The 15454-nt window shown below is 39.7% G+C and overlaps 1 protein-coding gene across 1 annotated transcript in view; it reads left to right on the top strand.

The window, feature by feature from the left end:
* Positions 1–14935, top strand: part of PRMT3 (protein arginine methyltransferase 3) — a 103332-nt gene extending 88397 nt beyond the window's left edge. The window contains exon 16 of the mRNA XM_073347844.2: positions 14263–14935. Within this exon, the coding sequence (XP_073203945.2) occupies positions 14263–14372 (110 nt within the window). The 3' untranslated portion in view covers positions 14373–14935. The remainder of the gene's footprint in view (positions 1–14262) is intronic.
* The last annotated feature ends 519 nt before the right edge of the window (positions 14936–15454 follow it).

Here is a 15454-nt window from a genome sequence, read left to right as displayed (position 1 = left end):
CAGGTTTTGTAACTAGTTTGCCAAAACTCAAGTTATTCTTGTCCACCTTTTTTATTCTAAGTAAAATATTATTAAAATTGGCATCAATAATTAAATCCTCATTCTCCAATTATCAAATACACAAAAGCTCCTTTTTGTTTTAATTGAGTTGCGTGAAGTAATAGTAAAGCATTCGTTATACTATTAGATATACTGTCTGCAATGCTTATGGCTGCTGGAGTCTATTGCATATTACCTTAACAGGAAAAGGGCTGCATTATGCCAAAGCATGACTATTCAGCTCTGCAGAATGAGCTAGTTCAGTCCTTCCTCTGGTATCATGCCAGTTTGTATTCTCAAATTATACATCTGTGTATTTTTCTTTTAGAGCGAACAAATGTATGCATATTCTTTTTTACGTTAATGCTGATAATACCAAATACAACTAGACTGTTTTAAATTTAAAACAAAACAAAACAAAACAAACCCCCACACCTGGATGGGAAAGGCTGGAGAGAATTATGTTTGTGGGGAAATGAGAGAGGGAAAAGATTCAGTATGGGTCCGGAGTTCTTGAGACCAAGTTAATAGAAATTAGTCATCATGATAACCCTGTGAAGAGTCATCTGTAACCATCAACTTAAGCCAGAACTATGGAGTAAACCAAGAAATGTGATGTTTTAACCCTGTAGAAGGAAGCTCTTGCTACTGATTAAATCTGAAAGGTAACTTTTGAACTTTTTCCTTACTGGGCATGATCTGATACTTGAAGGTGATGAACAATGAATTAAGAGTGCTGTCAGCTTGCTGGATTTGTTTTTAATAATTAACAATGCAGCAAAATGAATGAAACTAGAGGGAGAAGCCAACTGACATTTTATTGGCAAGACACATATCTTTTTCCATTTTGAAGGACATTGCAAAGGTGCTGTGTGAACTCCCTACATATGCCAGTCAGGCTTCAGATAGCCACCCTTAGAAAGCTTGAAAATTCTTTTAAAAAACAAAGCAAAACAAAATGGATACTTTATATCTATTTGGATTGTTAGGGGGGTAAACTGCATTTGTTTCTTGGTTTTTCCATCTGCTGTTTTCCACCCTGTTAAACATTTTTATTAAATTTCTCCAAACAAAAGATTATAAAGAGAGGATCATGGGTTCATGAGTTTGATTTAGGTCCAGACATATGGTAAATAAATTTAATGCTTCCAAAAATAACCTTAATAGTTTCTATGTTGGTTTTTTCCCCTGCCCCTATAACAATACATTAAATTGAAACAGAAAATCTGCATGCAAACAAACTCCATTAGCAATAAAACAGCACATCGCTGTTTTATGTTCTTGTTATTGCCTTGAGGTAGAAATAAAACCTTGATATTGTTGGTTTTCCACAATGCCAAAAAGGTTGAGCACAGCAAAGCTGAAATAGGACTCATACAACTAAACCCTATAAAATTCTTGGTTATCCTTTTACTCCTTCTCCGTTTCCACCATAATTAGGTAGCCATTTGTAAGCTAGCAAACTTTAAAATGTTAATTTTCTTTCCTCAGGTTTGTTAAATTGTAGGAAATTGGCTTCAGCACAATTACTATATCTTGATGCTTTGATTTTTAACCTGAAATACTTCTACATTCCACATTCAGTTATTGGAGGATTTATGTTCTTAAATGAGATTCTAATTCCTATTCTGCCTATCTACCATTGCAATTAAATTCTCTGTTGTAACCCTGTCACCATTGGCAGTTGTTCACTGATCAGCAAAGTGGTGACATCTCACCCTTTTTAAACCTAGTTTTCCTTGCTGCCTGACTTTTCCGGTCAAAGGGGACCAGGCCAATGAAACGGCTGATACTCAGCCTCTTTGTATTGGTTTTCATTCCTTTAAGATCACGTGAAGTTACCTGCCCTGGGGAAGACTCTGTATCTTTCATATTATGTTAAGACATGTCTTGTAGTACCAGACATTAAAAACCTGCTCTCAAGATTTTTCAGGAATCTCTGTAACCTACTACTTCAAGCACTAAGGAAGAGGTTTTCTCCTTGCTGTTGCCGTTTTTGTGCTGCTGAGATGAAAAACGGATGTTAGAGCCCCAGATCTGGCTAGTGGAGAATTTACCCTGCCCATAGGCTTTGCGTTCCACTGTTTATGCTCCCCTGTCGAAAACTCCAATGTAGGGGGGCATGTTGGGGTAGGAGAGGGCGGGGCTGCAGCACATAGCTCTGCAGGTGTATTCCAAGCAGCATTGCTGAGCGTATGCAAGTGGGCGCAAAGTAGGGCAAGTGGGGACAGGTGTAATTTAGGCAGCGACCCAGGGCTAACTGGGCTGCAGTGACCCTTGCACCTGCTCAGAAATGGCAGGGCATAAAGTTGTCATAAAACCAGCTTACCCTCTTACCCCTTCCTTGGCCTATCCGTTTACAAAATCTCACTGTAAGTATCTAGTTTACACCACCATGCTATCTGAGCATAAAACATCCCAATAGCTGATCATTGCTTTCCATCCCCACAATGCAGCTGTAAAATGCTTCTGATGCAGAGGTACAGCAGTACGTGGTCTGACTTGAGGAAATCCATAATTGCTCCACCTGCAAAATCTTCATGAGGATGTGGTCATGAGCCTCCGGACATGAAAGCAGGATTCTAGAATCCTAACAAATCCCTTTAAATACATGGCCTCATGAGTTCAGTTTTATGTCAGCAATAGGGATCACTGAAGTGAGGCTGCTCTTTGGCGTTCATAAGCTGGTGATGATAGCCACAGAAGTTACCAAACTAGGAAGAGATAGTGGGGTGGGTGGCTGTGGCTGCAAATGTCTAGAATCTAATAAAAGATAAATGGGAGGCTTAGTAGTGTGGAAGGAATAAATAGAAGTTACTAAGTTTAAGGCAAACAATCCTTTGGAGGATTTCTTATCCTTCCATGGGTGGCCTTTTGGGGTGAGGGGTGTCATCAGATGAGATGGAGGGGTTAAGACAGAGTTTCTCAACCCATGGGTCAGGACCCAAAATTGGGGTTGCCAGAATGTTTCAAAGGGTCATGTGGCGGCTCCTGTGGCCCCTGTCCCACGGGGCTGGCTGGGCTCACCTCCCTGCTCCTGGAACGGCAGCCTCTGGAGTCCCAGTGCTACTCAGGTTTAGTCCAGCTGTCAGGATGATGGGAGTCTGGGTAGGCCTAATTTGAGTGAGTGGCACTGAAACCCCATGAGCCAGGTCACAACTCCACTCTCAGATTTGATCCAGTTCGGGAAGTTGAGCCAAACCTGTGCAGCACTTCAACCCTGGAGGTTGCACCTCCCAGAGCAGAAAGCCAAGCCCAGCCAGCCCTGCAGCACAGGAACTGCAGGAGCTGACACTGTGCGGTGAGTGGCAGGCAGGACCCAGCCCTTCACACCCAGAAGACAGGATCCAACAGAAACCACCCCAGGGCCTCTACCCACAGATTGCAAGAGGCCATAAACATTTACGAATGGGTCCTGAGCCCAAAAAGGTTGAGAACCACTGGTTTAAGGGACCAGTTTTCGAGCCAACTTTTCTAAGCAATAGTGCTCATTTGAGGTTTATACCCAGTTCATTATAAGACCTTGGATATGAAGCCCAGTTCTACAAAAAATAAATTGTTTTGGATCTTGATAGAATCTAAATTTTGCAACTGTTGTCTGTCTCTGTCCCAGATGATTTTCCTGTTGAAGCAGATTACATTCACTGCCTTTTCATAAGTCATTAATCACTTGCTGTTGGGTCATGAGGATTGGAGAAAGGGGTGCAGTTTGCCTTGTGGTGGGATGGGAGAGTAGCCTGCTCTTTGAATTTCCACCTGTCCGTAAACTATACTTTCAAAAGAAGGGAATAAAAGAAGGCTTTGCTCAAGTTACTTCCTAAAACCAAAAGGGTCTAAAAATGTGTTCCCCAGATATTGAAGAGCCTGGTGGTTTTTGTTACTAAAGTGGGGGGGGGGGATCTTTTTTCCATATTTAAATTCAGAAACTGGATGCATGCTCTAGTGTTTTTACATATGAAAATATATCCCAGTTACTGAAAATAAACGAAGATAGATACAGCTCCTTTGAGTTGGAATGTGATTTTTATGCTGGCGTCAGCTCCATGGTAACCTGCTGTTAAGGCATCTTTGCACACCTGTGAATGCGAATATAACCACTACTTGGAAAACTCTTTCATACAGCTTTTTAGGATGAGACAGAGAATGAATACTAGTCACCACCTGTTAGTAGCATTTACATTTCACCATAAGTTATCGTACACTTGGGCAACCGTCCACTGCGATTTGTAGGAACCCTACTAGAAATGGTTCTAGTGAAATCCCTCCTAATGCCAATGCTCTAAATCTTTAATGAAGGAAATGACAGAAGTTCATGGCTTCAGATTTGTAACACCCATTCAGAGGACACACAGCAATTCTTGGTCTTATATTGATATAAATATGTCGCTATGGGGTGAGAAAAATCCATACCCCTAAACGATACAGTTATACCGACTTAACCCCTGGTTCAGACAGCACAGTGTCGACAGGAGGGCGTGTCCCGTTTACATAGCTGCCACTTCTCACGGAGATGGATTAAGTATGCCGACAGGAGAGCTTCTCACCGGTGTAGAAGTGTCTTTATTGAAGCACTACAGCGTGGCAGCAGTTTTAAATGGAGACCTGCCCTTATTCACCCATAAGAACGGCCATATTGGGTCAGAACAAAGGTCCATCTAGCCCAGTATTCTGGAAAACAGAGGCTAGGGACACCATCCCTGCCCATCCTGGCTAATAGCCATTGATGGACCTATCCATGAATTTATCCAGTTCTTTTTTGAACCCTATTATAGCCATGGCCTTCACAACATCCTGTGGCAAGGAGTTCCACAGGTTGACTGTGCATTGTATGAAGAAATACTTCCTTTTGTTTGTTTTAAGCCTGCTGCCTATTAATTTTCATTTTGTGGTCCCTAGTTCTTGTGTTATGCAGAGGAGTAAATAACACTTTCTTATTTACTTTCTTCACACCAGTCATGATTTTATAGGCCTCTATCAAATCCCCTCTTACTTGTCTCTTTTCCAAGATGAAAAGTCCCAGTCTTATTAATCTCTCCTCATATAGCAGCTGTTCCATATCCCTCATAATTTTTGCTGCCCTTTTCTGAACCTTTTCCAAGTCTAATATATCTTTTTTGAGATGGGGCGACCACATCTGCATGCAGTATTCAAGATGTGGGCACACCATGGATTTACATAGAGGCAATATGATATTTTCTGTCTTATTATCTATCCCTTTCTTAATGATTCCCCACATCCTGTTCGGTTTTTTGACTGCTGCTGCGCATTGACTGGATGTTTTCAGAGAACTATCCACAGTGACTCCCAAGATCTTTCTTGAGTGGTAACAGCCAGTTAAGACCCCATCATTTTATATGTATAGTTGGGATTTTCCAGTGTGCATTACATTGCGTTTATCAACATTGACTTTCATCTGCCATTTTGTTGCCCAGTAACCCAGTTTTGAGAGATCCTTTTGTAGCTCTTCGCAGTCAAAGGTGCAAAGCATGCAGAGCAGTGGGTAAAAACAAAGATCTACTTGCACGTGTCCCTTTATGTGACCCGTAATGTTTCCTTGTGAGCTTTTGTATGTTTCAGCTAGCCCAGTTATCGCCATCTCTGGGTTGTGAGAAGCCAACTGCCCCTACTGCAGTTTGTTTGTTTCCTTGCCAGCCTGTCAACTCTAATTGACACTTCCTGGGCAGTCTCTTGCTTCTCATTCAGTCACCCCACCCTTTTCTAGGCATAAGGTCCTTTAATTATCTGGTGTCTTCCAATTGATCTTGGGCTTAGCCTTTGGAAGAGTAAACCAGTCTTAGCCCCGCTGGAGTCAGGCATGGGTTAATCCCAAATAAACAGCTTGCCCATTGTTTCCTGAAGGACCTTTATCTGTGTCATTGTTTTAGCTTTTCTGTTTGGTTCCTTTAACAATCCCTTTAGATCTAACCGCATAGCAAGTAACCCATCATAAACACAGGTCTGCACCATACTCATTAAAAAATACAAATTTCCCAGTTTGTAACAGCTTTTATAGCAATGATATGTGCTCACCTGGAATACTATGTTCTTTTTGGATTACCCCAATCTCGAAAAGGCCCCATCAGTAATAGAGGGAAGTTCAGATGTGGAGGACCAGAATGAAGCATGGAAACATTTTCATATGAGGAAGGAGTAAAAAGATTTAGGCCTTGTCTACACTACAAAATTAGGTAAACTTAAGTTAGGTCGACGTATAGCCACCACAGTAAATACTGCAGTGGTTCATGTCCACACTACGCCCCAACTGTCTTTGGTGTACATCCTCACCAGGAGCACTTCCCCCTGACGTAACTGTGTGGGGCATTGTAGGGTACTGACAGCTGGAGCCCTCCTAATCCAGGCTGACAGCTGGGGCTGCCGACCTCAAGGCAGGTGGGCTCCAGCTGTGATCCTTGGTAGGGAGGCTGACAGCCAACAGGCGATGTAAGTAATGCAGTGTGTACACAGACACTGCGTTGCCCTAAGTACATTGACTTAGCACTAAGCCTCTGTCAAGGTTCCTTCTCCACTCTGAACTCTAGGGTACAGATGTGGGGACCTGCATGAAAACCTCCTAAGCTTACTTTTACCAGCTTAGGTTAAAACTTCCCCAAGGTACAAACTATTTTACCTTTTGCCCCTGGACTTTATTGCTACCACCACCAAGCGTCTAACCGGTTACTGGGGAGGAGTTGTTTGGAAACATCTTTCCCCACAAAATCCTCCCAACCCTTGCACCCCACTTCCTGGGGAAAGTTTGATAAAAATCCTCACCAATTTGCATAGGTGACCACAGACCCAAACCCTTGGATCTTAAAGACAATGAAAAAGCATTCAGTTTCTGAAAAGAAGAATTTTAATAGAAGTAAAAAGCATCACCTCTATAAAATCAGGATGGTAAATACCTTACAGGGTAATTAGATTCAAAACAGAGAATCCCTCCAGGCAAAACCTTAAGTTACAAAAAGACACAGAGACAGGAATATCCATTCCTTTCAGCACAGCTTATTTCCTCAGCCATTTAAAGAAATCATAATCTAACACATATCTAGCTAGATTACTTACTAAATTCTAAGACTCCATTCCTGTTCTGTCTCTGGCAAAAGCATCACACAGACAGACCCTTTGTTCTCTCCCCCCCCCCCCCCCCCGCCCTCCAGCTTTGAAAGTATCTTGTCTCCTCATTGGTCATTTTTGTCAGGTGCCAGTGAGGTTATCCTAGCTTCTTAACCCTTTACAGGTGAAAGGGTTTTTCCTCTGGCCAGGAGGGATTTGAAAGGTGTTTACCCTTCCCTTTATATTTATGACAGCCTCTCACAGAGGTAGAGTTACTATGTCGGAGTAGTGTGCGAGTTACATCAGCGGGAGCAATGTTGTAGTGCAGACACTTACAGTTAGGTTGATGTAAGCTGCCTTACGTTGACCTAACTCTGTAGTGTAGACCAAGCCTTGGCGTTTTGGAGAGGAAATGAAAAAAGAGGAGACATGCTAAAGGTATGCAGTAATGAAGGCTATACACGCTTCCAGTCCTACTTTCTCATAATGCAAGAACAAGGGGATATTGAATTAAACTGAAAGGCAGAAAATTTTAAAACTGATGCAAAGAAATACCTTTTCACACAAGTGTGATTAATTTGTGGACCTCATTGCCAAAAGACATGACTGAGGCTTAGAACTTAATGGATTTTCTTGTTGTTCTTCAAAACGTCCATTCTTTTTTAAATTCTGAGTTATAGTAGCAAAAACTTTTTAAAAATCCTCTTTGGAAGGGATCTAAAATCTTGTGCTTCTGGGTATAAATTTTAAAATTAATGGGGGATAGAAAGAAGTTTACCCTGTGTACAGATTATTGCACCATTCCTTTCTCTAAAGCAGCTGGCCCTTACTCCTTTTAGAGATGTGATACTGGAGTAGGTGGATCATTCCTCTGACCCAGTATGCAACTTCCAGTATTGGCACTGTGTGTGTGTGTGTGTGTGTGTGTGTGTGTATATGGGGACCTTTCATACTCATTGATAATACAGAGCAGAGTCCCAAGAATACATCAGAAGTATTATCAGTGTCATATCCATAGCATGTTATCATAGGTAGGGCAATTGCAAATTTGTAATTTACCTTCTTAGATTATGTTGGTATGGAAATAGACACTTTTTTTTTAATCTGTTCTGATAGCAAGTTCCTTGCTGCAAGCATTTACTGCAGTATTTTTTTTTTCTTAGTGGGAGACCAAATTTAAGGTTTTCCAAGGGATGAATAAAAATGCTGGCACAGGATTATAATGAATTCAATTTTGTCCTAATTGAACTGCAGCACTACAGTGTGGTTTATTTGCATCCTACTGAGCATAATAAGAACAAGGTGATGCAGCTCAGTCCCAGAGAGCGCTTCCTCTGAAGCTTATAAGACAGTAGAGCTGTTAAAAAGCATCAGTCATTTTATATCTCCATGACATAGATTAATTGTTCTGGTCTGCCTCCCTATTACATGGTTACACAGCCATTGCTCGGTTCAGCTGCAGAAAAGGCTATTCAGAAAGGCAGATTTAAAATGGGGGGAAGGCATAGCTGCGCCTCTTGACAGTGAATTACACATTGATTCTCTGGGTCGCTTAATGCAATTAATTTTTTATAAATAACTGAGGGCTCTCTTTCATGAAATAATCAGTAAGTTATTAGAGATGTTCTTCCTCAGAGCTTGCCTTGAGGCTAAATGTCTTCCATTTGCTGGTAATGAAGTAGTTAACTGGTATCAAATCTTATCCTTTTGCTTGACAGGATAGTTGCATTTAAACACACTGTTAAAATGGAATGATAGTTATGTGTATAGAATAACAATTACCACAGTGGAGCAGTCTTGTTGAGCAAAGTGGACAATTAATAAAAGCTCTTCTGGCATTTCATGGAAATAGCGAAATAATTCTAGAATTTGAGAACAAGATTTGTTTTTATTGTCCTTAGGAGAGTACCACTCTGCCATGTTTAAACTCTTTTTTTTTTCTTTTTTTTTTGTTGAAAATCATTCTTGAATGTGAAAGTATACTACGTCCTGTGGCAAACTCCTGCCATTCAATCATTTTAAACGTGGCTCTGGTGTCAGATTTATGTTTAATATGGTACCTGAGAGCTGCAAGAATAAATTTTTTTTTTAATCCATTTAAATTTGAAACAGGCAGTCCCACTTGGTTTTAAACTGTGCAAATATGCTGCCTTTTGTTGGCTCATAACTTTTATTTATCCAAAGACAGCACTATAAATTTCAGCTTTTTCAACAACAAAAAATGTTGCAGATGTTGACAGTCTCTTTAGAAATCCTACTAAATAACAAGTATCTCTAGCTGCTCTGAGACTAAGGAGGATGGGAGAGGAGACCAGGATGCCAAAGAGGCAGAGGAGGTATAAGGAGGTAGTAGAGGTAGGATTGGGGGGGGAGGGCAAAGATCAGTAAAGGAGCAAGGCCTGTTGGGGGAGCAGCAAAGTAATTAGTGCTTTATGTGGATAGCCTTCTACTTTATTAATGCACCATTCAGTACCATACATTTTTAAGCAGAACTCCTGTTTTTTTCTGTTTAAATTGATAGTACGTGGTCCAGTATATGGATTTTCCAAATAGTAACTATATACACATAAAAAGCACAATTCCATTTGAAACCCTCTTAAAGCTGAAAGAAAAATACTACCTTTGTAAAGCTTTTTTCAGTTATCTTTTTTTCTAAATATTTTGAAAAATGTTAAAGGAGAGAGCTGCTAAATTAACTGTTCATATTTATCTTCCCAAAACTCCAAAATCCTAGGGATAATTCTGTTGTACATCTGATTGGAAAATTTTTCCTCAAAACAAAGGTAACAACAACATTGAGATCCCTCTGTTAGATAATACTGTTGTAAGCCCAGAGATCAAATTTCCCCACAATGTGGAGGAATATCCATATCGGATGATGATTGCTTCTGGAGAGCTGGCGGGGCATTCATATGTAGCATGATGACTCTTACTCTTAATTCTTTTGAGCATCAGAATGGAAGGTGTGATGTGTATGTGCCAATAAACCAAAGTTAAACTGTTACAGTGCATCTAAATGTAATGCATTGACAGTACACATTCCATTTGCAGTCTCTTTTATGAATCAGGACTAAACTTTTGGATGTCATATTAATTTGTATTTAACTTCCAAAGGTGTTGCATACCCACAACTTCTGTTAACTTGGGAAATGCAGGTGCTTCGTGCCTCCAAAAATCAGGCTGTTGTTATATGGGTGCTTAATTTTAGACATTCGCATATGAAAAGTTTGGATCATGTGGATTAAATTCTATTTTTGGTACAATCCGGCATAAAAGTACTGATAGTATTAAAAAGCCTTGAATGTGGTAATGAATTTATAGGTTTTTTTTTTCTCTCACTCACTCACTCACTCACTCATATGGCCGTTAACCATTATAAAGATCTAGGCTATGTCTACACTGCACTGTCATTGGCGGGAGAACATCTCCCGCCAATGATGCTACTGCCCCTCATTGGTGATGGTTTTATTTTGTCGTCGGGGGAGCTTTCCCCTGGTGACAGAGTGGCTACACTGTGTGCATTACAACGGCGCAGCTGTAGCTGCATGGTCACGCCGTTGTAAGATGCGCAGTGTAGACATAGCCCTACCCTGACATCTGCATAACACAGGCCATAGAAATTCACCCAGGAATTCCTGTATCAGACTCATAATTTTGGATTAAAATATGTATGTGCCTAATTTATAGTCTGAATTTATCTAGCATCAGCCTTTAGCTATTGGATCATCAGTTCTTCATGAAATTATGGAATAGGTATTTCTGTACTTGATAAATAATCCGTTTGTTATACATGGGTTTAAAATGAGCTCTCAACTAATGGACCAAGAAACAATTTCTGCTGCATTCATACATGTATTCAAAAAGTTGTTGTAATGAAAATTGAAGCAAACTTTGAAGTAGGCACTAAATGACAAGTATGAAAAGAGTCTCAGCCCTGTACTTACTGTGACAGATGGCATTTTTGTATAGTAGCACTTCACTTTTAACTGTTACAGTACATTCAAAGACCTAGTATTGGTTTCTTTTTTTTTAATCAAATATGTAGGGAACATAGTGCAAGATGAACAGCTAACTAGATGAAATTTGCAGAAATGCTCCTGAATTGGTTAACTTAAAAGTATGTCTTGTGTATCTAGATTTTCAAAATATAGGTTCATGCACAGAACTGTGTGTTCAGTTGTGCATGTGTACAAGTGACATACTTTATACATGCAGTCCTGTTTGCTCACATGCATTGAACATAAGTGGATTTCGTGCCGGGTGTTCCAATGTAGAGGACATTGGACGGTGGGTTAGGACACTTGGGTCCTAATTCTAGTTTCTGCTCTGGCCTCTCAAATGTGTTCATTGATAACTTATCTGAAATTCTAGTGGGGTCTTTTTTTTTGTTTTTTTGGTTTTTTAAGTGTTTTGGTCAGTAGCAAGCGCTAATTTGAGTCATTTGCAAGTTCTGGTTCTTTGATCAAGGAATGAAGATTTACTGCATTATTTCATTTTTTGTTTTTTTAGTAACATTTCAATCTGAGTACATGAAGAAATTTAAAAAGTAAGCAACTGTGACTAGTTGCAATTGTTAAAAATACTTCAGCATTTATGTGTACCACTTTATTTTATGCAAGTATGCACATTTATTTATAGATCTCTATTCTTTCTGTTTGTTCAAATCCATGAAGCATGGATCAGCTGTTGGTAATCTTTATCACTGTAAACTCACTACTGTCCTTTTGATCTAGGAATCTTCCATGAAGAAAAGTAAATTTTTCTACAACTAGAATTGTAGCTCTACAGAAACAGCTATTGTCCACTTCCTACATCTATAGTAAAAACTTGCAGAAATGTGCATCCCTTTAGATACACACTTTAAGCCTTACCTGGGAAGATATTTTTACATAACTCTGGAAAATTAAGGGCAGGATCCTGCCTACAGGCGTATGTCTCTACAAATCTTATACAGTCTGCTACAATACACTAATCTTTAAATAAATAAATAAATAACCATGCATACACGGGTACGAAATTAATAGTATTAATTTGCCCTTATAATACCACTTTTCATTATAGGATCTAAAAGTGCTTCACAATCAATGAGCTTCAGAAACCTCTAAGATAGATAAAGAATATATAGGGAAGTTTTTATCCACTACTGAAGCACAAAAGTCTCTGGGATGAAACACAGTAGCTGTCTAATAGCACCTGTTTAATAGCAAATTCAGTGTGCCATAATGGATTAAGACAAACAGAAAACTAAAGGTAACCTCCTCCCCCCCGCTTACTCTTCTGTAAAGGGCTGTGGGACCTCTGTCAAGATGTTTCCTTGATGTCTTAGCCAAAAAATAACCTGTTGCTAAATGACAATTTTTGTTTGCGGTTTAACAAAATGTAATACTAATTGTGACTGATCTGACCGTGATTTGCCATATCCTGGACAAACCTTATGGAATTAAACCTTATAGAATTCAATTTAATACCTTTGGGGTCCATTGTATTGAAAATGCACATATTTGTATATTATTGTGGGATTGTATAGAACTTCTTTAGGAGGAAGGCAGGATTAATGCAGTCTCTGGGAGATATTAGGAACTTCGAAGGACTTTCTGGGTCAACAAGTGTGAAGTGGATTTTCTAGGAAATACTTAGGGGTGAGGGAAATGCAAATGACCCACCTTCAAATCCATCCTTTTGAAGCTGCACTTTGATCAGAGACCCACTGTCTGGCTGATTTAGTCATGATCTCTTCAAAGAGCCAGGCTGGATAAATGGGTGACTCCCTTGCTCATAACAGTTGTTGTTCAGAGCAAAGGGTATAATGAATTTGAAATCACAGGAAAATCCCTGGGTGGGGTTTGAAGGCCTCTCCTGACAGAGCCCATGTTACAGTTGAGGTGATCTCTGGTAAGCTTATTAGCATGTGTGTAGGTTCTGTATTGCTTTTAGTATGTTTTCTCTGTATTGCTTCCACCTTAAGAATAAATTGGTGCTTGCTTAGAAAACTCTTTGGTAACTTACAGGTGTGTCAATTACACTACGTACTGTCAGAGGAGAGAAGGGAAGCATGCCTGCTTAGATGGACTGTCTTTTTCTGGAATGACACAATGGAGGCAGGGAACTGTTGAGCCTGGAAATACCATAGTCAGGAGGGAGAGGGATGCATGTCTCTGCCAGCTATTGCCTCTCTTGGGTGGAGCCAGAAACCTGAGGGTGGGTGTCCTCGGTGGACAACTGAGGGAGAATATAGGTGTAATTCCCTGAATTGTGACACTAATTATGTTTGTGCAGTTTTTTAATTTCATGAAGTTTTTTTTTATTTAAACATTCCCCTGTAGCACCTGGTTAAAAACAAAACCATCTTAAAAACCAAGGCCAACGTTACTGTAATGCAAATAGAAAACACTTGACATACATGGTGAAAAGTGAACTAGACTTATACTGTTCACTTAGTTTTAACTCCTCTGACATGGTTGTAGTAATGTCCCCTGTTTACATACCAAACACAAGGAAGGAATAAAGAGATGTACGCTTCAGGGAGTAATACTTTCCCTTTAGTAGTGTGCTATGGCTAACACAAATGTTTGTAATATGTTGTTAAAGAATTTAAAATTTTAACTTTTCCACAGGGAATGAGGGCTGCTGCTTAAACTCAAGGGCAGAAGTGATACTAAAATGATGACTTTTTATATCTGCTACATTAATGAAGTTTTGAGAAATGCTTCCAGAAGCTATTTCAAATGGCCTGCTAAGCAGCTGGTGTGCAAATCCTCTTAACTGGAGACAATTTTTGAGAGGCTTGGGGGAGGAGAACTCTGTGTGTATGCAGGACATATTGAGTCCTTTGCTATAATCAGATTGTATAGTAATCTTGATTGGAATTAATAGCTCACTGGATGGGTCAAGTGAGAAGTTAACAGGTATGATGAAACCTAACCTGTCATGTTAAGTCAATCAGTTTGACTGGCCAGTTTCATAGTCAATGACTTTACTAATTGATCGAAGTAAGGAGCTGGTTTCAGCACATATCTGTAGCTTTTGTGCCTTTTATTCATCTCTTGTCCTCTAAAACAGGCTCCTCATGCAAACCAATAAAACGAGATAAATGAAATGCTGATGTTCTAATCAAGCCATTTAGCGTATCCAACTTAGTGTAAATGCAGTCATTGTTTTTTGCTCTTGTAGGTGAGGCCTTGAGAGGAAAGATAACTGTCCTCAAGAATAGGAAGGATCCACGGTCCCTCATTATAACTCTTTCAGTGAACAATACAAAACAGACATACAGCCTGCAGTGAAAATACTAAAGACTTCAAGAAATGCCAATTTTATATGTATCTGATGTCAATTTTTCTAAACAAAAATTGTTTTTGGCTCAAGAATACAGCAAGAGTTGGAACTGACTAGCTTATCATTTGTGTGGTCTTGCAAAGGTGATAGATGAGATGATGATGAAACCAAATCTGAGTGCATTTCCTATAATGTGGAGAGAAGGAACGAAAATGGTTTTAATTTAGATGAATCTGCTAGAAAAGTCAGATACGGCTCTGACGTTTACTGTAACGATAACATGCTGTCTGTAAAATTTTAACTCAGCAGAGCATAGCTTATTCTAACTGTGCTCACTGACAAACCTGATTATTCTCACCAAAAAAGGCAATCTTGCACACTTTCTTGGCTAAGATCAAAAGAGGGCCAAATCCTGTGCAGACCTCATTTTTATTTGGAACAATTCAGTAGAAGTAAGTGCTTCAGAATTTGGTGCATCATGCTCTAGTGATGAAGACTACATTTGTTTTTATAAACTTTGTATTACTGTATGATGTAAATTGCACTTGTCAAAATAAACTACTCAAGTACATTTTGTTATTCAGTTGCCTTAATTTTCATTGTTCATTTATTGGAAGATTAAGAACTTCAAGATCTACAGTGGCTTTCCTAGTCATTACGGAGGTTTTTCCTGTCTTGGTCTGTTGGACTGGCTTTTGCAAAGTTGCACATGTATCTGGGTAATACCAATATCCTTCATCCGCTCTTGACTTCTTCAGAGCATAGTCACACAAAAATGCAGACAGTTGTCATATGTCCATCTTCTACTATTCAACGAAACCAAATCCCATGGAGCTAGCAATGAAGCTCCACTTATCAAAAAGCAGAAGGCAAAAAGTCTGGAGGTTCAGACCATAGGAAAAATAGAGGGATGCAGGTGCAGCTCTGATATGCACCAATCTGCTGGCCACAATACACCATTGATTGGGGGACCAAAACTGCTACCAAGGCTGAATTACAAATAGAGCAGCCTTGCAAGCGTATTGTCCCGTTTCCCACCTATCCATTTATTGCCTTTCTGAGTTGGGATTGTGGGACTTGATTTGTCCAC

This window comes from Lepidochelys kempii, chromosome 6 (assembly GCF_965140285.1).
Source record: "Lepidochelys kempii isolate rLepKem1 chromosome 6, rLepKem1.hap1, whole genome shotgun sequence".
In the NCBI taxonomy this organism is placed as follows: Eukaryota; Metazoa; Chordata; order Testudines; family Cheloniidae; genus Lepidochelys; species Lepidochelys kempii.
This window is presented reverse-complemented; position numbering and strand designations above follow the sequence as displayed.